Source organism: Crassostrea angulata, chromosome 9, assembly GCF_025612915.1.
Source record: "Crassostrea angulata isolate pt1a10 chromosome 9, ASM2561291v2, whole genome shotgun sequence".
Taxonomy (NCBI): Eukaryota; Metazoa; Mollusca; class Bivalvia; order Ostreida; family Ostreidae; genus Magallana; species Magallana angulata.
The window spans coordinates 655,630-677,436 of NC_069119.1; the positions used below are offsets into that span (position 1 = coordinate 655,630).

At 34.3% G+C, this 21,807-nt stretch overlaps 2 protein-coding genes across 3 annotated transcripts; both read left to right on the forward strand.

Annotated features, from left to right (window-relative positions):
* LOC128163223 (soluble guanylate cyclase gcy-35-like) lies at nucleotides 1–9,231 on the forward strand. Of its 2 annotated transcripts, none has more exons than XM_052826766.1 (13): nucleotides 1–49; nucleotides 148–211; nucleotides 2,032–2,105; nucleotides 2,394–2,494; nucleotides 4,229–4,412; nucleotides 4,612–4,685; nucleotides 4,806–5,321; nucleotides 5,539–5,713; nucleotides 6,054–6,208; nucleotides 6,475–6,623; nucleotides 6,868–7,014; nucleotides 7,627–7,781; nucleotides 7,944–9,231. In XM_052826766.1, the coding sequence occupies exons 2-13, from the start codon at nucleotides 209–211 to the stop codon at nucleotides 8,188–8,190; spliced, it is 1,980 nt and encodes a 659-aa protein (XP_052682726.1). In that variant the 5' UTR covers nucleotides 1–49; nucleotides 148–208; the 3' UTR covers nucleotides 8,191–9,231. The 2 variants fall into 2 exon arrangements, with proteins under 2 accessions (XP_052682726.1, XP_052682727.1); XM_052826767.1 differs by having other exon boundaries at nucleotides 30–49; nucleotides 6,054–6,199; nucleotides 7,944–9,225.
* A 1,297-nt stretch (nucleotides 9,232–10,528) lies between these two features.
* LOC128162418 (uncharacterized) lies at nucleotides 10,529–12,158 on the forward strand. The gene is made up of 2 exons (XM_052825616.1): nucleotides 10,529–10,646; nucleotides 11,145–12,158. Exon 2 carries the CDS (start codon nucleotides 11,148–11,150, stop codon nucleotides 12,156–12,158), a length of 1,011 nt encoding a protein of 336 aa, XP_052681576.1. The 5' UTR covers nucleotides 10,529–10,646; nucleotides 11,145–11,147.
* Nucleotides 12,159–21,807: the final 9,649 nt, after the last annotated feature.

Sequence of the window (21,807 nt, forward strand, 5' to 3'; positions counted from 1 at the left end):
ATTTTTGCTGTTAATGTCACTTTAGTTCGAGGAGTCATTCCTATTGAAAGTAAGTGTAATTGAATTTTTAAAAAAATGCTCATTGGACGAATGGGATATGGCGATAGAGATGGAGAAAGTGAATAGTTTACTTTTTAATCTTTGTAGACAAGAAGACATGGAGCATATGGATATAATTTGAATATAATCTGGCATCTATATAGAGAAAATGGTAAGTTTAAATCATGTTTCTGTGATAGTATGTATGAAGAAAGTATGAAACTAACAAAATAAATATATAGGTTACACATTGTTTGAGTTGACATGAAAATATTGGTTTAAAAACGACTGATAGATATTTCAAAAAGGTACATTGTAAATCACGTATTATGAAAAAAATTCTGGATTCTGTCCCCAGTAAAATGTGAAACGGCAAATACGTGTTTATATATTTCAGTAGGTATTAAATTTATTATTTATAATGCCAGTTGCTTATCTTTTTTAAAATACTGTTTTATTCAAAAGTGACTCAGATGTGATTTAACAAAAATTGTCAAATGAATTTTGATACAGAGTTATGGAAACACGGAAATGAAATTTGTGTTGGCATAACAATCATGCTTTCAAATACTACATGTAGAATGTTTCCGTTGATTGACCTTGATCTATGCCAAGCTATGTATGTTCAATGCCAAACTATTTCCGCAAAGTTATCTGAGGATGAGTTAGCTGTACCACAGTAGTCGATTAATTAATGATATTTTTTTTTTTGAAAAATCTAGATTTACAGTTATCAAAAAAAAAAATAATTGTCACAATCAGGTTTGAATGTACATAATGCAAAGCACAGTCTGACACGAATTTTCGTTTTGGAAATATATTTTACTGGAAACACAGACCCAGGCAAATTCAATCTTTGGCAGCCCGCTTCAATACTGTAACATTATTTTGTGAATTTCTTAAAATCAATAAAACGGTAAATTCAGTCGGAGCATGCAATCTTTAGTCGCTTGTTGTGCGATGGACATACACATTTGAGCATTTGCAGCTTCTCAAACTACTAAACCATTCCTTACCGAAATTGACGAGAAGCATCTTAGAGGAAGGAGAGATGAGCATAGCTGTTACAATGCATGTTCTTAAAACTTCCGGGACACATATTTTGGTCGAATACTGTACCATTCGATGTACATGTGTTTGCTATTCCAAACATACGTATTAGGTACATAATACACGGTTGAACAACAAGTTTGTTTCTTCATGTGAAACTGTCAATTTAATAACTCAGAGTTATAAGTTCTAGGGTAGGGGTGGGGCCATTTTGTTCGCTTTTAGTAAAATTGCATATCTTGCATACATTTGATATATTCTTCTTTAATCCTTATGAAATTGAGAAAAAGATAACAAACTGCATCGTTATAGCGAGCTGTTTAGTCTCCAACAAAATAAAAATTTAAATAAAATGATAAAAGCCATTGCCCTTTGACTAGGGTTTCTGGTGTTAGGGCGAAGGGTATGTATAGATGAATTAAAATTATTTGTGGATGAATTAAAATTGTCTTCTGTGCTCCATGGTAGATAAAAGGATAAGATGAACAAGGAATCCTTCACCATAATAATGTGTAAAGAAAACGTGCTTGAAGTACCATATTTTTAAAACACGATGCACTTAATATTATTAATAAACAAACAGTCAGTGAAAATGTAGTTCCTCTTCAATATTTTCATTTTCCAGTGTCTTTGTCGGTTTGCATACGTAATATTTTTATTTTCAATCGTTCCATCGCTGAAAATTATATAAATATGCATTTTAGTAATAAGGAATCATTCTTTGAATATTATGAGATAATAAATTCGGTCGGGGCATGATCAAATCTCTTATAAAGCCCTTTGGGCTTTATTGGATTTGATCATGCCCCGACCAAAATTATCACCTCATAATACTCAAAGAATGATTCTTTATTCCTTAATTATTTTCTCTCTTTTTTCCTGTGTAACACTTGACTGGTGATCAATTGTTTTTATAAATCATTCGTTGTGTTTACGTTTAAGCACGGCCACGTTCATCTGTGTCTTCGTGAGATGGTTTTAAAGAAGTATGGAGAAGAAGTCTGGCAGGCTGTTCTGTAAGAAACTCATTCATCTGATGAAGTTACACATTATCTGATTAATTAAGTAAAACATTTTTTATCACGCAATAAATAATTGACTGTTAACGTGTCCATGAATATTATCACTTCGACTAATCTCACTTATGAACACGACTGTATTTATTATGTAATATCATTTTATACCTACTTTATAAAGCTAAATAAAACAATTTACTATAAAGTTTACCATATATTTAGCTTTAACGCATCGCGCCATTAAAACAACATAAAAAATCGAATAAATGTACTCGGTATTTCTTACAGTAAAGAGGCCTCCCTTGACGATGACAACGATTTCATGTTGTTCCATTACTACGACGATAAAAGAACGATTAGCCTGGTTGTCGCCATTTCAAATAACACAGGTGAATTATTCAAGTGAAATTACCAGAATGTAAATGGGGTGAAATGCGACGCGTTTCTGGTTTCTCTATACCCAACCTGAAGAATGAATTAAATTATTCTATTTAGACTCATTTAGACTATTTAGACTATTTATTTCTTTCCTTTGCATAAACAAAATCATTGAAGACAGTATTTGTAACTCTATGTTTCTGATTCGACCTTTTTCGTTTGCTTCTGTCATGTTGTCAGATGTAGTAAATACAAAAAAGTTGTCATGTTGTAGATTATTATTCACTGTCACCTTTCAAATTCAAAATTGAGAACATAACACTATAATAATATTTTGTCCGCCATCGTTCACTTATGGTAAAGTTGGCGAATTTAATATGTAGGATCATTGGGGATGGGGGGAGTGTGTGTTCCCGTTTTGCACACATTTGATAATGGGGTATAAAACAAAAGGTGTGATTAGTGTTGTGATAGTAATTATAGCCTGCTTTCAATCCGTGATTTACCTAGATTTTTAGTCCTTTGTTTATCAGCGCATAAACGATGAAACAAAAAGATTTTTAGGATTGTTCTAGAAGTGTTTTAGGATTAATAACTATCAGCATTTCTTATCATTTTATGAAAAAAAAATAAAAGAAATTATTCTTAAATCTCCGCTCATTGATAAGAAAAATAATGGTAGATGATTTAACTTTAACATTTTTGCCCAATATAAAACCGAATGAATAGACAGAAAAATTGTTGGTCCCAATGCCAATTGAAAGCTGGATTATCATATGATGAAGGGAAAAACTGCAGTCGTTTGGGTTACTCCGAATCTCCTTTTACAACTTAGATACAAAATATGTAAAACACATGTTTGTAAATGGTTGTTTGGTGTCAACAGAAAGGATATTATGTAAGGAAACGGATCTTTGTCACATTATATTTCAATCTTTGGACTTTGACAGTAGTTCTTATGACATCACCGGTTTGGTATATTGCGGGTCACTTTCTGGCATTTCAAATAATCAGTAGCTAAACTGGCAAAAAACATTCCGATGAAAATAATATTTTAGGGGGAAGGGGAAGGAACATAAATTGTAAATTAATGACTAGATCTTATTACTTATGAGTAAACATTAATGGTAAAGGCACTACACTTCTGGTTAAAATCTTTAAAATCTTCTCTTAAACTTGGAATCTAGCATACATACTTGTCTAGGTCTAGCAAAGATTAGCCGGAGAGCTTCCGATGTATTTATTCGGACACTAGGATAGGGACTACTTTTTGATCATTTATGTTATGCATATATTCTATAAACATCTGAACTTTTCGATATCTAGGGAAAAAAATGGGTGAGTATAGATGAACAAGAAAGCCTTTACCAAAGTTATAACTCTGTTATGAAAGACCTCAGGGTGATTGAGTCTGTAAATACGACAGGAACTTTTGATCATAAAGAATCTACGGCTGTGCACCTGGTGGGCAAAATGCACTGTAAGATACATTACAACCATGCACCGAGCTTTACAATTTGGGTCAACGAAAGCCTTATGATTTGTTACTATATTTCATGGATTGTAAAATATCCAAAACTCTCATTTTAAACTTACAAATTATCTCTGCATCATAATAGTCAATAATGCACCAGACAACAGTTTTTTTTTTTCATTTATAAAAGTGTTAGTTCATGGGTCCTTACAATGCTGTATATTCCTTATGAACGTTACGGCCTGTGGAAGTCTTTTTTCTTACTATACAGGGTTAGACGTAAGTGGTGTGTTGGAGTCATATGGACACTACTTCTACTTTTACTCAACAAGTTGTGGATACGACCGGATGTTGCGCACTCTTGGGAAAGATTTTCATACATTTGTGCAGAATTTGGATCTTCTACACTCCCTTTTGGCCTTAACCTACAAAGGCATGAGACCTCCTCACTTCCGGTATTAGCAAAACCTACCTTGGTAGATAGATATGTACAATTGTATGCATTGCATCAAAACGTTCTCTGTCCTTGATTTTTGTAAATATCAAAATCATTAATTTCCTTTTCCTGTTGAAATAATTAGTATGTGTTTCATATAAAGCTTTGTACATTCAGTGATGTAAATCAATGATTCAATACCGTGTTATTGATTTTAGATGTGAAAAAAAAGATGGGAAGTTGTTTGTACACGTGTTTACCGTACGACCGGGAATGTATCCGGCGGCCATTGGTAAGAAGAAACAACAGCATAATCAATAAACATTAGTTTTTGAATGAAAAAAAATGTGAAGATCAAAATATTATTTTAAATGTTAACTGAAACATACAAATGTTGTATTAATTTTAACAGGAATGTTAACTGAAGTTGCACTGCAAATTTTCGGAACTCGAATCAGCATGACAGTTGTTACAAGGAAAACGGGGGAGATATTTAAACAAAAATATTGTGAACATGTAATCACTGAAGTTAAGGTTCTTGAGGAACAAAAGATTGCAGCTTTTACTGGAGAGGACCAACTCATGAAAAATCACGTAGAAAGCAAACTTCAGCAACTCGCGCATGCGCGTGAAAACAACGTGGTGGCGGTTCCCGAAATCAGTTTAAATACAGCTTTACCGTTTAGTGTCGTTTTTGACAAAAACATGTTCATTCAAAGTGCGGGCTTGCACTTGAAAACCCTTTGTAATGAAATTCAAGAAGAAGGAGCAAAAATAAATGACATCTTTGAGATTAAAGAACCTGAGATGAAGTTTGAATATGACGCTATCATGAGTTGTAACAGTTCATACATGTATTTTTTCTTGCAACCAAAAGTAAAGACTCTCAATGGATCTCCCCCGAAATCAGACTGTCCTGTTCTACGGGGTTTGTTATTTACTAACAATTTAATTCTAACGAAATATTAAGCAATTATATTATTACAATATGCCGTGTAATTACGAATTGTTGTAATTGTTCTTTAGTCTGCAAACATTTGAATCAGTAGGTCTAATTCCGAGTTTGTTCTGTTCATGTTAACTTGATAAATCTTTGCATTTAATTAATTGCTTACATCACAATTTTTAAATTCAAATGAATGTAGGTCACATGGTTCCTTTGGAGGAGAAGGAGGAGATAATGTTTATAGGCACGCCTCATTTTGACAGCCTAGGGGATCTGATCTCCTCCACGACGTACCTCACAAACATTCCTCAAGACAACATGACCATGGAAATCATGTTCATGAACGAACAAAGACGAGCGGATGTTGAGATGAGGTACAAGTCTTTCTCTCTCTCTCTCTCTCTCTCTCTCTCTCTCTCTCTCTCTCTCTCTCTCTCTCAGTATGTCTACAGATATGGATATCGATACACACTTACTCCCTGACATGCACTAGTGTATTCCAAACAATTGCACAACCATGTTGACATTGAATGAATTTGAAAGAAATTATAGTTATGCTTAACTAATATTTAGACATACAGAAAGAGAGAAAGAGAATGTGAGAGAGAGAGAGAGAGAGAGAGAGAGAGAGAGAGAGAGAGAGAGAGAGATAAAGATAACAATTTAAAAAGTTGAACATAGTTAAATTATACCCTTTCCTATTTTAAATAAAAGTAAGAAGTTGGACCAAACCACAGCTGACATGAAGAAACTAGCGGCGGCTCTTGACCAGGAGAAGAAGAAGACAGACATGTTGCTGTATCAGATGCTTCCGGTGAAAGTAGCCAATCAGCTAAGAGAGGGTCGGACGGTGGAAGCAGGTAATACTAGTTGTTTATAGCTTTTTTCTAGGACAAAATTGCCTTTATTCTGATGTTTGATGGTTGATATTGATGAGAGAATGGACTTTTTTAAAGTAGTTTGTATACATAAATATGTCAATAATGTTAATATGTTACTAATCATCAGTATCCATGTCATCCCATTATAAAACAAAGCAGCTTTTATAAAATATCGGAATCAACATTTTATACGTTTGATAAACGACTTAGCGAAGAATCATTTCAAATAGCTAACAATCAATGCTTTTTTCTAGAGAAACACGGAAATGTGACCATCCTTTTTAGCGATATAGTTACGTTCACAAACATGGCAGCACTGTGCCATCCTATGGACATAGTCAAACTTCTGAATGATTTGTTTCAACGGTTTGATCAGCTCACAACAAAACACGACATTTATAAAGTAAGTTTCGCAAATGGGCCAACAAGTCGTACGATGCAGATGATCTCATTAATGAAATAATTATTTTTCAGTTTTCAGCATAAATTAAATATGAATTTTACGTATTTTCTGTTTAGCAAAGCATAAATTGAATTCAAATTAAACATATTAACTGAACTGAAAAGCAAAGATTCTGATATTACTGCTTTGCCTACACTGGTTTGAAATAAGTTCATTCACTTTGTATGTCATTCATTACTTGTAGGTGGAAACAATTGGTGATGCCTACATGGTTGTATCAGGAGTTCCGGAAGCCAGAGATGACCATGCCATCAGGATGTCAAATATGGGCCTCGATATGATTCAGGATACAAATCACGTGATCAATCCTGTATCACAGAAATGTATTCAAGTAAAATACAAGATTTTGTTATTCAACTAGTTTCTTCAAAAAACTGTATTGAATTGTGCATGTATTGGGAATATTAGGTAAAACATGTGACTAAACTGAGCATCGAGAATAACTAAACTTCAGTCTGAAATTGGTGATGTGTCTCAAATTGTATGTGGTGTCTTATTTCCAAAATATTACGAATTTTGATTTTGATTTGTATTCTTTTTTAAATAGTCAACATTGAAGTAATATTTGCTATGAATTTGTATTATTGTAGAGTTGCTATTAATAATTCAATGTCCAAAAATCTTTATTACAAAATTCTAATATTTATGGTATGATCTAATGAATCTAAGCAAAATTACACTTACACATTTTATTAAATAACAATTATTTTAAAAACAAAAAAAACAAACTCTCATAATGATGTTGAATGCTTTACATTTTATCTGACAAAACTTTTCCTTCTAGAAAGCTACACATACATGTTTAGATTAAGACTTATTTCAGATGTTTGAAATTATCACATATTTACAAGTTTTACATTGGAAGAAATCTTTTAAAAAACCAGCTTTTATAACTTTAAAGAATATGTAAAGTTTATTCTTACCAAAACTTGTTCCCAATCAGATCCGAGTGGGCATCCATACTGGGCCGGTGGTGTCGGGTGTGGTGGGCACAAAGATGCCCAGATACTGTCTCTTTGGTGACACCGTAAACACAGCTTCGCGCATGGAAAGTCATGGACTTCCGGGTCGGGTTCATATCAGTGATACTACATACAAGTAAGATAAACACTTCATTTTGTTGGTAAATTCATTTTTCAATAAAATATTGGCGCATATTTTAAAACATGTAAAACGTATTAAGTGATTATATGTAGCATTGTATAAAAATGTACAAGATTACGTTATATAATTGTAAATAGCATTAAACCTTTTTCACAGTCAAATTCGAAACGTGGGTTATATTCTTGAGAGAAGAGGTGGTGTAGATATAAAGGGGAAAGGAATTATGGACACATACTTTCTGAATGGAGTATCGGACGATTTTAATCCGAGCCGGATAACTAATAATTCGGATATCATCAAGACGTCCACTGAGCCGAAACAGTTAGAGGAGAAGTCCCCGGCTGCAACAGTAGCACCGACTGTTACAGAGCCCAAATCTTCCTCTTTTTGCTCTGTAATGTGACGCACCTGTTAATCTGTAATATGCTGTTATCTTATACATGCATACTAGTTTATTAAGTCAATGTTTTATGTCAGCAAAACCCCTACCCGACATTCATCCACATGTATGTGGATGAATCTTGGAAAGAAATATTGTGTAGATAAATTATGACAGAAGTTAAGTATAGTAGAATAAATTGACCTGAATTCACAGGTACTGATGAGTGTGCAGAACATGTAAATTTTAAATCGATACATACATTTTCGAATTTCGATTTTTGAACGGCAAGATTACATGTACAATATAAGATCATTTTCATCCAAAAGTTATTATGAGAGTCATAACTGTCTTATATTGCATATCTGTATGAATTATTATCATAACATCATGCAAAATGTTTAATGAATTGAATTTAACATATTTTATTGATTAAATCATAAGGATTAGACACAAGTTCTAAATAACTTAGGTATTCTTCTCCTTATAATGAAAATTTTTGAATATTGCCAGTAATAACGTTATATATGAATAAACAGTCTGCTACATATATAATAACATTTTTTAATTTAGACATTTTTTGAGAAGCGACCACATTAACTCAAAAAAATTTAAAAAGCAACCCCACATAATAAAATCTAAAAAACATTACACATCGAGTGCATTATACTGTGTTGAAATTCAGAAAATAAACTTAATACATCAAAACAAAATACTTTATTTTCTTACATGTACCAGAAAGTTAGGATCCATTTTCAAATATATTCTATAAATCTTCAAAATTAGCTTAAATTTGCTTATCATTTGTTGATTTATATAATAATCTCCTTAAATACATGTAAAGTTTACAGCAGAACAAGGTTTCCAGCCTTCCGTCTTTCATTCATACAACTTTGATTGGTTTTATTCTTCCTCTTTGTTGTTTAAATTAAAAAATTAAAAAAAAAACCCAACCGTTTTGTTACTTTGTTTATCATTTGGTATCAATTTCCCCATGAACCCTGTTTTTTTTAAGCTAAATAAAAATGTTATTTGTAAAAGTTATTCATTCTTTTGCTTGGATTTTAAATACCTTGAAGATTTTACACTTTTGATAATTATAACGGTATTTACCAAAATTATAATTATTCATGAAAGGTAAACGCTACACACCATCCCCTTACACAGAGAAAAGGAATGTCGTTATTTTAAAAATAATTACATGTATAACTGTCACCTACTTACCGATTTTAATTCCCTGATAGCTGATTTTTAAGGTCAGGCCAAAATATTGGACCAGGCAAATTAAAGAGGATGTCCTTTATTAAAACTTAATTCAAATCCAATCACATCTTCGCTAGCCAAGGGTTTTTGGTCCTCTTTGTTCCCCATAAACCCTTCAGTTGGCGGATTTTATTACGAAAACTCGGTGATGTGGTGGCGCTATCTAGCGAGCAACTTGAGTTGCGCCCCTTGCATATTTACATTTTAATCGAATTAAACAATGGGTTATATACACATCATGGCATTATACTGTACAACTTGAAAACATGTTGACTACTGAATAACATAATTAACGATGTTATTAAATACGAATTAAGTTATAACCTAGGGAAAGTACGGGATGTTTTATTCAGTGTTTTGTAAGGACCTGTACCCACAGGAGTCGGCAATCTTATCAATAACTAATAACTAGAGTCAAAATAAATAAAAACTCAGCCATGAGCTTCGCTCACGAAGTGAGCAAAGCGAACAGGGATGCAACTCGATTTTTCACAAATCTGCTGTTGCGCGATATTTGCTCTGACCTGGCGATTAAATCAATAACAATAAAGAGAACTAGCGTCAAACAACTTAACTCTGTCCTAAACTTCGGATAATTCAACCCCTAAAGCTCTACATCGGCGAATTAATCAGATTTCTGTCAACATTCGATCTACCGAGAAGCCATGTAGTGACGTTACTAATTTCACATTCACCCCGAGACTGCGCAGATTTAAAACATTAGAAGGACATCCGGAAAAGTTTTTTCCGTAATTGAAGAAAACGATGGACACGAGGGCTGAAGCTGCAGCGAGGGCTTTAGATGGGCATCGTTTTGACATAACAGGGCAATGTGGAACGGGGAAAACATATATTTTGAGGTAATCCGACTTAACTCGATATGAGTTAAGTCATGTTATGGAAATGAATAGATTAACCATTTCACTAATATCTACATCGAAAGAAAGATAACTCCTCAATATGAGGTTCTCGTAACTTTTCGCACGGCCCCTTTTGGGGTCCTTATATTACGCATGCGCAGTAGTGTATCGACCTTTCTCAGCTTCAACCTGGAAAAATTCAATCATTGTTCATCACGACTGTGTATCGACCTTTCTCAGCTTCAACCTGGAAAAAATTCAATCATTGTTCATCACGACTGACTTAATCGCTCGATTAATCATCGTTGGATAGTAATCGGGTAATCTTGTGTAATTCAATCAATTGTCCAAGTTGCGGTACGTATTCAATTCCATTTATTTTTTTTAGAGGGTTTTAAAACTTTGCAATACAAGATAATTTTCTTATTTCGTCTGCTTCTCTCTTTAAGGCGGCCATGATTGTTACATTAGATAGTCATTACGATGTAGGTTTATTTCAAGTCAAATTGCGGGCTATCAATGGATATAACTTGGTTAATAAAAAGTTTAGTCATCATCATTAAAATATAATATTCCATTGTAAAATTTTAATTTACAATAAATTTTAAAATATTCAAATTCAAGTAGGCCTTAACGGGCCTACATAGCTAGTGCTGACCTAGGACTACGGTTGCATATAGAATATATACTAGTATCATATAGCATAAATACGTAACGTTAACAGATACAATGAATTTATTGTTTACTTACGGTATAACTTTATAGCCATATTATAACGTTTATGATACATTAATTTTCATTGATATTTCTTTATAACTTTGTATCTTAAGTTACTCAGCTTTGCTAACTTCCTAGAAAATGTTGAGGTCTAAAAGAAAGAGCAAGTCACCGTACGCCAGGCCAAATGCTCATCCGGCTCTCAGGGCCCTTAATCCGGCAACCACAGCCACCCAAACCCAAGCAGGCCCGAGCAGGCCCACGCAGGCAGCGGTCCAGTTTGTGTCCACTCAACCTCAAAATCAAGAGCATCAGCTACCAGTCGATGATCCCACAACCAGTGAGCAGACTGCAGTACCGCTACCTTCCATAGCGCCATCAATCCCTCTATCAACTTCAGGTGAAAACCCTTTAATAAGCATTTCTGATGAGCTTGGGGTTCATGTCCCTCAAACCATCAAAGATAAAATATGGTCAAAACAATACATTGATCTGTCAAAAATCATCAATTCAGAAACAGTTGATACATCCGCTCAGGATTCGCACAAATTTTCCATAGTTGAGGGTCAGTTAGTTATTGAACCAAAAACTAAAACTAACAAAATTACATCAATTAACACCTGGCTTGATGCATTTTTGATTTTCTCAAGCATATACCTGGCTAGACACCCATCAGACATACAGGGTATCTTGAAATATATCCACACAATACGTTTAGGATATAGCCGTAATATAAATGGCAATTGGATTGAATACGACAGACAGTTTCGTCTCAAAATGTCAAAAAACACATCAATTTCATTTGGCTCTATCGATGCGGAGTTATGGTTATTGTATATGCAGGCTCAAGTTCAACAAGCTCCACAACAGTCAAAATCGTCACTCAAATGTTTTGATTATAACTTTAAAGGTTCCTGTCCCAAACCCCAGTGTTCATTCCAGCATATATGCATGCATTGCAACAAGTCACACCCACGCATGCATTGTTGGTCCTATCAGTCGACCCAGACCCAAGTCATCAGATCCCCCCCTCCAAATCCAGCACACCAAAATTTTGCCCCGCAAAATTACACCAATTTTCGTCCCTTACGCCCAAGGCATTATCAGCTACCAAGACCAAGATTTCATGCACCTAGGTTCAACCCCAATTAAGATCTCCGTTTTAGAGCAATACCTCGCTACATATCCTGATATTCAGAATGCTCAATTTTTATTAAATGGTTTCAAATCCGGCTTTTACTTGAATTACATAGGCCCAAGAGCCTACTTACAATCCAAAAATATGAAGTCCGCGAGTGAACATGCTGATCAACTTTTGGCTATCATTGAGAAAGAAATTACGTTAGGAAGGATGTCAGGCCCCTTTTCCCAACCCCCTTTTCCCAACATTAGGTGTAACCCTGTTGGGGTCCTGCCCAAGAAAGATGGAGGCTACAGGTTAATTTCAAATTTGTCAGCGCCCATTGGCAATAGCGTCAACGAGCATATTGATCCAATTCTGTGCTCAGTGTCTTACGCTTCTTTTGATCAAGCCATTTCTATGATCCAAGAGAATGGTAAAGGGGCATTGCTTTGTAAAATGGATTTGTCTAGCGCATTCAGACTTTTACCTATTCACCCTTCAGATTTTTCACTGTTAGGAATATGTTTTCAAGAAAAATACTATTTTGATAGATGCATGCCCTTTGGTTGTTCCATAGCTTGTTCATCTTTTGAAAAATTCTCATCATTTTTGCATTGGCTCGTAGCACAAAAGTCTCAAAATTATAATATCATCCATTATCTTGATGATTTTTTGTTTGTTGGCGAGCAAAATACATTACAATGTTCAAAGCTTGCTGAAATGTTCATGTTAACTTGCAGTGAGTTGGGCGTCCCAATAAACGACAAGAAAACTGAGGGCCCATGTACTCGTCTATCTTTCTTAGGACTAGGTATTGATACCATAGATAAGGTCATTTTTATTCCTGACAATAAGGTTGCAGAACTTAGGTCCAAGCTTTCATCAATTACTTCTTCTAAAAAAGCCACCCTGAAAGAAATGGAATCACTTTGTGGTTCGCTTAACTTTTTCGCCAAAGCCATCCCTGGTAGCAGGGCTTTTAACCGCAGGTTTTATAACACAACAATTGGTATTAGGAAACATTACCACCTGATCAAGGTTACACAAGCAGTTAAAGAGGATGCTAGGATCTGGCTCACATTTCTTGACCAATACAATGGGCGTTCACCATTCCCAGAACTATACTGGTCTGATAATGAAACCCTAAACCTCTTTACCGATAGTTGTGGTTCCTACGGTGGAGGTGCGATTTTCCAGAATCACTGGGTTGTCATATCCTGGCCAGAGTCTTGGGGTCCAGATATAAGAAGAGATATTACATTTTTGGAATTAGTGCCTATTCTTGTGGCCATGTGGATTTGGGCAGATCAATTTACAGCTAAGAAATTGCTAATAAACACTGACAACATAGCTCTGGTCGATATATTGAATGCCAAGTCTAGTAAGTCTCAACGTGTCATGTCTCTTGTAAGACCATTGGTATTATTATGTATGAAAAATAACATTCAGATTAAAACTAGGCATATCCCAGGTTACCAAAATTCCATTGCAGATTCAATTTCTCGATTTCAGTGGGAAAGATTCAGATCCCTGGCTCCGCAGGCAGACAAGACTCCAGCCCGTTTACCTCCGGAATTGTTGTCCCTCTTAGACCCCATGTAGAATGTTTACTTGAGGCAGCAATATCCAAAAATACTGCGTCCACGTATCAAAAAGGCATAAATTCCTTTGAAACTTTTTGTACCAAACACAATTTTATCTTTTGTTGGCCTCCACCACTGGACCACATAATCAACTACATCGCATACCTGCATGCAAATAAAGTGTCCTATTCAACAGCGAGATGTTATTTGAGCGGTATTAGTTACAAGCTTCAGTTAGAGGGTCAAATTGACAACACTAAAACTTTTATAGTTAAAAAAATGTTAGAAGGTTTCCGTCGGTTAAATCCAGCGAAGGATGTACGGTCCCCAATTTCCCTATCTTGTCTCAATAAATTAGTTTCTATACTACCTACGGTGTGCACAAGCTTGTATGAAGCTGTTATGTTTTCAGCAGCCTTTCATTTAGCATTTTTTGCATTATTGCGCATTAGCGAATTTACTTTCACTAGTAATGACGCACCAGCCTTATTATTTCACGACGTGACCATTAATGAAACACACATTGGTCTGTATATTAAAGGTTCAAAAACAGACCAATACAATAGGGGTACTAAGCTACAGATTGAAATAAATTCTCAAACCCAGTCTTTATTCAAGCACATGCGTGAATTTTTGGCAGTTAGACCACAAATACAAGGCCTATTTTTCTGTCATTTCAACCACAAACCTCTTACTAAATATCAATTCACATCCGTACTACATAAGTCTGTCAAATTTATTGGCCTTGACACAACAACTTTCAAATCCCACTCATTTAGAATAGGTGGAGCTACACATTTGTACTTGCAAGGGCATTCGGAGGAGGACATTAAGTCAAAAGGCAGATGGAAATCTAACGCGTTTTGTTCATATATCAGATTGTAAAGCATAATTTTATGTGTGTTCATAACAGCCTCGTATTATTATTCAATACTAAGTTTTCAGGTCCCAACACCACGGTCTGGATCATTGGTTCGTCAATTATCAAACATGCATCCCATCACGCTGTCCAACAATTTGGAAACTTACACCTAGACCTTCAGAAACATAATATCACAGTATATTGGCATGGAAAGAGTGGTTTGGTCTGGGAGGATGTAGAGCCCACAATTACAAATATCATTGAACAAAGAGGCCACCCAGATTGGGTAATGTTACATTGCGAAGGCAATAGTATTGGGACCATGCCCTTGCTAAGACTGCAAAAATTCATGAAATTAACCGTTGTTAACCTACAAACAATTCTGCCGAATACAAGATTCATATGGTCCCAGATACTCCCACGAAATTACTACAGACATATGTTATCAAATATTGCCGGTGAGACCGCTCGAAAAAGAATTAACAAATCATTAGCCCCATTTATTGTCAAGCGTAAGGGCGCCTGCTTAAAGTACCCTGATCTACAACAATGTTCACCAAAATATTACCGTGATGGTGTACATTTGTCTGATACTGCTCAGAATACATTTTTGAAAACCATACGTGCTGGCCTCCTAAACATACTACATAATAATGTTAAAGTTTATGCTAAATCCCACGCCGAGTAATTCCGCAGTCTTATTGTCATGGCATTGTGCAAAATTTTGACCGCTTGTGGCGGATGTCTTCATGCATCATATCATAGTTTTTATATACATGAAGACATATGGCCGAATTTTGCTTAAGCCTGCCCCGGATTCTGTTTACTTCCAGGTCCGTGGCCAATAATCGGGCTTACTTTAATTGACACTTTGTTTCATTCAGACATTGATTGACAGTGAGTCATTGAATACACTGAGTAATTGAATAATTCTATTGATACATTGCAGTGGGTTGATTGTCATCATTGAATACACTGAGTAATCAATTAAATTGATACATTGATTGTCATATTGAGACATTCACTGAAGCAAAACATTGATTATACTTTATTGATTTGCATATTGATTGAAATATTGTTTGAATTATTGATTGATTGATTCATCTTGATTGATTGATTGTTTGGTTCATTGAAGATCTAACATCATAACTACCCAAAAGTCGATGTTGATCATTTAACTTACTCTATTGCTATATTTGCAATATTTTGCATACATTTGAATAGTTTATGATGTACTGATATATTAAAATAAAGCCATGACATAGACTGCCAATACGGTGTTGTTAATCTATTCTATTGAAATAAAGTATATTAAGGAATATTATCGTATAAAAATACAATATAATGAAAAAACCAACAAACAGTCTACTGACATTTCCCCGCGAAATTTCTTTGTATTTTGGATGATAATATGATGGGCATCTAAATTGTAATATTTGAAACAAATATTGATATTATTTTAATGTGTATTATTTCATTTTAAAATTAAAAAGGAATTTAGATCAAAGACATTCTGAAACTTTTTCAGACAATCATGTAAGACATATATATACATCATCACTTCAACCAAGAAAATAAGGCAATGAAATAAAAGTTTTCATTTCTTGAATTTTTATGAAGACAGCACTACAGATGCCCTTTACAATGAGTAAGCAATATAGAAAATATGTTGGAAGCCTCAAAAATATTTTGAAACATGTTTAGTTTGTTTACTTATTATTTTTCAGGTCACAATCAAGTGAATGACATGAAAATGATTACTAAGTACATTTAGTATACATCACTTATCATCTTACCTATGATCCTACAAGTACATGTCAATATAATTCCCTGTATGCATGAAAGTTTCATATACGAATCCCCCTTCTCTTTGATTTTGAGACTTGTTTCTGGTGATGTTTAGTGGGCATGGTGTTGTTGCTGTGAAAAAGCTTGCTTTGTTTGAAGAGTTAGACTTGTCTGAAACAGTACATTGCCCTGGTATTATGGCAGTATTTGCAGGCCCATACTGGGCGACAGTTGGATTTGTATTCATTCCATTTCTTAAGCCCCTTTGTTGTCCAAACAGATTCTCAACGATATCTGAGTTTAGGTAACCAGGGTTGATGCTGTTTTGTCCTATCAAAAATAATTTACACAGTGATACAAAACCCACAATGGTAGAGTTTATGTCAGTGCGTGTCTCAGAAGTTATGAGATTTTTGGACGAAATATGCATGACGGACTTGTCCATGGCATTTTCCAAAGATGTGAAGAATTTAGTAATATTATTCAGCGTTTCAAATTTGGGGTCTTGTAGCGATGAAATGGGTTTGTTTATGGTACAAAATATGTCAACTTATTTTGAGGTACAGTACCGTCAACGCGGATCCCGTATTTGACCGCGCTCCCCCCGCGGTTATTTAATCCTTTCCGCGTTACACCATCGCGGTTAATTTATCGCGGTGCTCGCTGCAGCCATGTTTAAACCGCGACGGTGTGACCTACCGTTGAACAAGGTGATCGGAGATTTTTACCTGTATGCTATTAGACAATAAGACGGCCACCTAACACTGAGAGTCATTCTATACTGGCCATGTCTGATGTATTGTTTCCATTTCACATATTAAAATGATTACGTATTTTTAATGCACGTTTTCAAAAATCCTTAGCAATCATTTTAGAGATTTTTTAATTAAAAAATCATCTGCACCCGTAATAATTTTCATGTAACTGTTGATATACCTATTATTTCAAAAATATTTAATCATTTTTATAATGTAATCTACATGATGGAGAGGGTTACATGTAGAACTATAATATATTATTTTTCGGTTTTTTAATGATTTTAAACATTTCCGACTACAAAAATGTTTTAATTCTTATCAGTTTTTAGCTCGTTTTACGGCACTCTCTCGATGCTCAAGACAATTAATCTAGTCCGTGACAGGCACATGCTACACGGAGAACGTATACCTACGGTCAACGGCATGATATGATATACCGTTTTTCGTAACCGCCCCCTCCACCTCTTCAACGTTTTAATGACTGTGAAAATACATGTAAATTGTACTTGACTTTAGTCCCAATTGTTTAACACAAAGGTGTGAAACCATCGCATTGACGGGAAATCACTCTACGCTTGAACGCACAGAATACACTGGTACATGCATATGGGACAGGTGGATAATCCGTGTAACGATCAGGAATTTCATCTGTTTTTCAAACAATTTTACTTACAGTAATAACAATAAATAGTTATTCATTTTACTGGTATCTGTTTAACTGTTAAACGTGATTAAGATGCACCCCCTCCGCAAAAAACCTAAAACCTTCAATATAGACAAAACGAGAGAGAGAGAGAGAGAGAGAGAGAGAGACACTGTCAATACTCAAGACAATTAACCTAGTCCGTGACAAGCACACGCTACGCGGTGTACGTATACCATACGATCAACGGCAAAATATGAAAATTTTACTTTACCCTTAAAATATATTGATATCATTTTATGTGTGTTGAATATGAAGCTACTACACATGTGTCGTATCAGTAGCGAATTATAACGTTTTTTGTACCCCCAACCTATTCAAACACGTGTGGTTAAAACGTACAAAAATGGGTTGTTTAAATACCTGATGTTTTTCTAAAACAGGCCCCTGAGCACTAGACGGGATGACGACCACGTCTATCGGCTGATGTTCCCGGGTACTGCCCGTGCATACTTTTACCAACTATTTAAGGTATCAACGAGGGGCTCCCCAAAGGATTGATATGTTACCACGGTAACCAAGGGTCAAAGTATTAAAACAAGGGGCTCTCCAAAGGATAAACCGGAAAGGTGAACCAAGGGGAATTATAATTATACACAACGAATTTTAGTTTGTTACAGACTTAAACAGGGAAAACGGAAACTGTTTATTTAGTTTACAATAAAGTCAAACCAAAAAAGAACAGACAAACACATCCAAGTAAATAGAACAGGGGCAACTCGCTCCAGAGACGTCCATTAACCCTGTCTCGTTATATTGATGAAAATATTAGCCATTGATTTTGTAAATGCTGCTTTTGAAAAAAGCCAAGAATGATTCGTATATTATTGGTTTATTTCACAAAAACAAAGTACCCGGTATTTGTTTGTATGACAAATGCCATTAGTTTCATTCCCTACAAGCTCTGAATATTCGATAGCTTGAATCAGCGCCTGGATTTCAGTACTCTGAAAACAATTAGCAGCAGCTCTTCATCGAGACTGAAGATAATATTACAACATCACGATTTTAGAAAAGGGAATAACATCATTCACAAACATCCGTCTTTTAAAAAGAAATTATCATCAGAGGTTACCAAATTTACTGACAACTTCAATGAATTGATGGACAAATTGGTTACCTTTGATGGTAATTTCATTTCATTTCAATTGGTTTTATTCGATAGAAAACAAATTAAACATGTAGTTTATTCAAATTTTGTAGCATTTTCAGTGCAGGGATGTATCGACTGGGAATTTATCTTAAAAGTACTGTGATTTGGAGTTCTACGAGTTGAATTAGAAAATGTAAATACTGTTGCTTTAAACATTTAAATCTCACAAAAGGGAGGTAAGTATGCCTGTTATTTATAATGAATATCATACCGGTATTTATAACTGGATTAAACAGAAAAATATCTCCAAAGTTTTATTCTCTGTAAAATCTACAAACAGCCAAAGATACTCTGAGAAAAGACATTGTTTGGTTCCGTTGGCATTAATCATTCACATTCTCAATGACTGATATGGAAATAAAAATTACGAGATTTTAGGTGTGGCAATATGTGTTGCTCTGCTTCGGGCACTCCTTGTAAACCTTTCATCCCATGGATAGGGAGAGGGAAGTTACTTTAAAAAAAACCCAGTTGAAATGATTACACTCCTAAACCGACCAAAATCCTGTTAGAAATAGTGTCTTTTGCGATCTACTCATTGGCTTACTTTGGAGATAAAAAAGAATCAAAAATCAATATTTGAATTTTTTTTCAAGTAATAAAGCCAGGTGCTTTTGCAATGAGATAAATTACATTTCATTTATTTTCACAAAACCTTAAGAATGAAAGAAGAGGAACTGATTACATTTACAAAATTATAATTTACAATTCTTGTTATCCAAACAAAATAAAATCGTCATTTTGAAAAATTTCACTAGGTTAGATGCGCAAATGAAAATAAACAAGGGGAATGTTTTATTCTACATATTTAAAGTTTACAATTCAATTTTGTGGTATTTTTTTTTATTGCCAAAAATAAATTTTGAATACCAAATTTTTAATTTTTTTTTGAAGAAATACAGAAATCAATTCTTAAAAAAATCCTTCAAAAACATATTTATTAGATAAAACAAATTTTTCAATAACATTTTATTTACACTTTTTCATTCATATTCAACTTTATATTGAAAGTGTCTGCTTATGTCAAAATTTTTATAAAAGAAATAATTATCTGAATAAAAAATAAATATAGTAAGAAAGAAAATAAGAGGAAAATAATAAATTAAATGCATGTAGGTAAATCACTCATAGTTAAATTACAGTTAATGAAATAAAATATGACAAATGAGCAAGTTCAAAAAATGTTACGACCTTAATAGTCAAGTATTGATCAAGTTTCGTGATATATTATCTAAACTCTACCAGTGTGTACATTTATGACCCAGATTACTATGCTGCATTACACGCTGTTAATCATTGCGCATCAGGAACATCATTGCAAGTGAGTGTCCGTGAGTCCTGAATTCCATCACAAAATAAAAGGTAAGGAACTGTTCGGCTTTCAATAGAACTAAAAAAGTGACAGCAGCTATAAGATGAAAATCGAAAAAGTGAGGATGATCTTATTCTGTACTATATATTGATTCTAAGGTACTATGCAGACAGTTGTTCCCCACTGTGGGACATAGGGAATTACAAAAAAGAGTCCATTTTATATAGGTTGTATTAGCAATTTCTTGATTTATAGGTTATTTGCGAGATGTTTATTAAAAAACTTGTTTATTACGTGTACCTATCAATGATGTAAAATATATCTCCGATGATAAGTTTTTGATAAAATGATATACTGTTCCTTTACGTTTTAACCATATTTCATAGATTAGGCTTTCTCTATATGTCTGTAAGTGGATTGTTCATGTACTGTAAAAATTCGAGCTGCTTCTTTTCATATTTATATATAAAGAAAAACAAAATGGTTTGCGGCCACTCTATAAAGCTCGATTCATTTTTTTTTTACTTTGTTTCCAATTAAATGAAATTATATGGTAGTGCAAAATGTAGATAGTCCCAACATGTATTTTTCAATCGAATGAATGATATTTTAACCTATAAAAAACCCTGAAAACCTAACATAGTAGTTATTAAAGGTTCAATATATTTGAATGCTAGCATTATAACTTGGTTGGAGATACTAATGAAGGCTCGATGACATTAATTAAGTAAACTTACAATGAGTTTTGTCAATAACTAGGGTAGCAAGATCAATCCAAAATCAGTCTAAAATAAAGTATTTGCATTACAAACACCAGTGGTATTTTTGCACATGCTTAAGATGCAGTTTCGGAATATCCCCCTTCCCCCCCCCCCTCCGAATTTCTTATAATTAAATTGTGACCAAAAAATACAAAACGGATAAATTTTAAAAGTAAAGGCAAACCTGGAATGTGGGTTCAAACCAAGAACGACATGTGTATGCACAAATAAAAATAAAGACACACTTTGACAAGTGTTACAATATTACAGGTGTCATTACAGTATTTCACTGAAGGTTCATGTCAAAACATGGCTGAGGCAAAATAATTCCCGAATTTTCCTTTGAATTTGGGACGTTTCCTCACGAGACAGGAGCTGATTTTTTTATGAGATGAAAAACAATGTGTAAGAGGTCTAACTATCCCAGTTTTGTAATAATGCGAGGTCATTTGAATTTTTGATGCGTGGCGTTTCCAGAGGGGGTGAAAAGGCCCGGACTTGATTTTCAAGCACACGTGTAACTTCAAGGTAAACAAAGTCTCACGTCTTGCTGGATGCACGTGTGTATTTTGCTAGAAAATTGTAAATGAAGCGTTCTTTATAAAGATGTCAGGAGGATTTTTTTCCAGAAGTTCGTTTTGAATTTTTAATCTGTATGTAAAGTTGTGCAATTTTTGTAAGAATATATAGTAAAATTTAATACTGTAGTGCAACCTGCAAGATAATACCTTCTTAAACTTAATTCTATAATTTAAGAT

Excerpts from the sequence above, each read along its gene's own strand:
- LOC128163223 (XM_052826766.1), top strand. Across the intron at positions 2,495-4,228 it reads CGCCATTTCAAATAACACAG|GGTTAGACGTAAGTGGTGTG; the intron begins GTGAATTATTCA and ends CTTACTATACAG. Across the intron at positions 4,686-4,805 it reads AATGTATCCGGCGGCCATTG|GAATGTTAACTGAAGTTGCA; the intron begins GTAAGAAGAAAC and ends TAATTTTAACAG.
- LOC128162418 (XM_052825616.1), top strand. The coding sequence starts at position 11,148 with ATGTTGAGGTCTAAAAGAAAGAGCAAGTCACCGTACGCCAGGCCAAAT.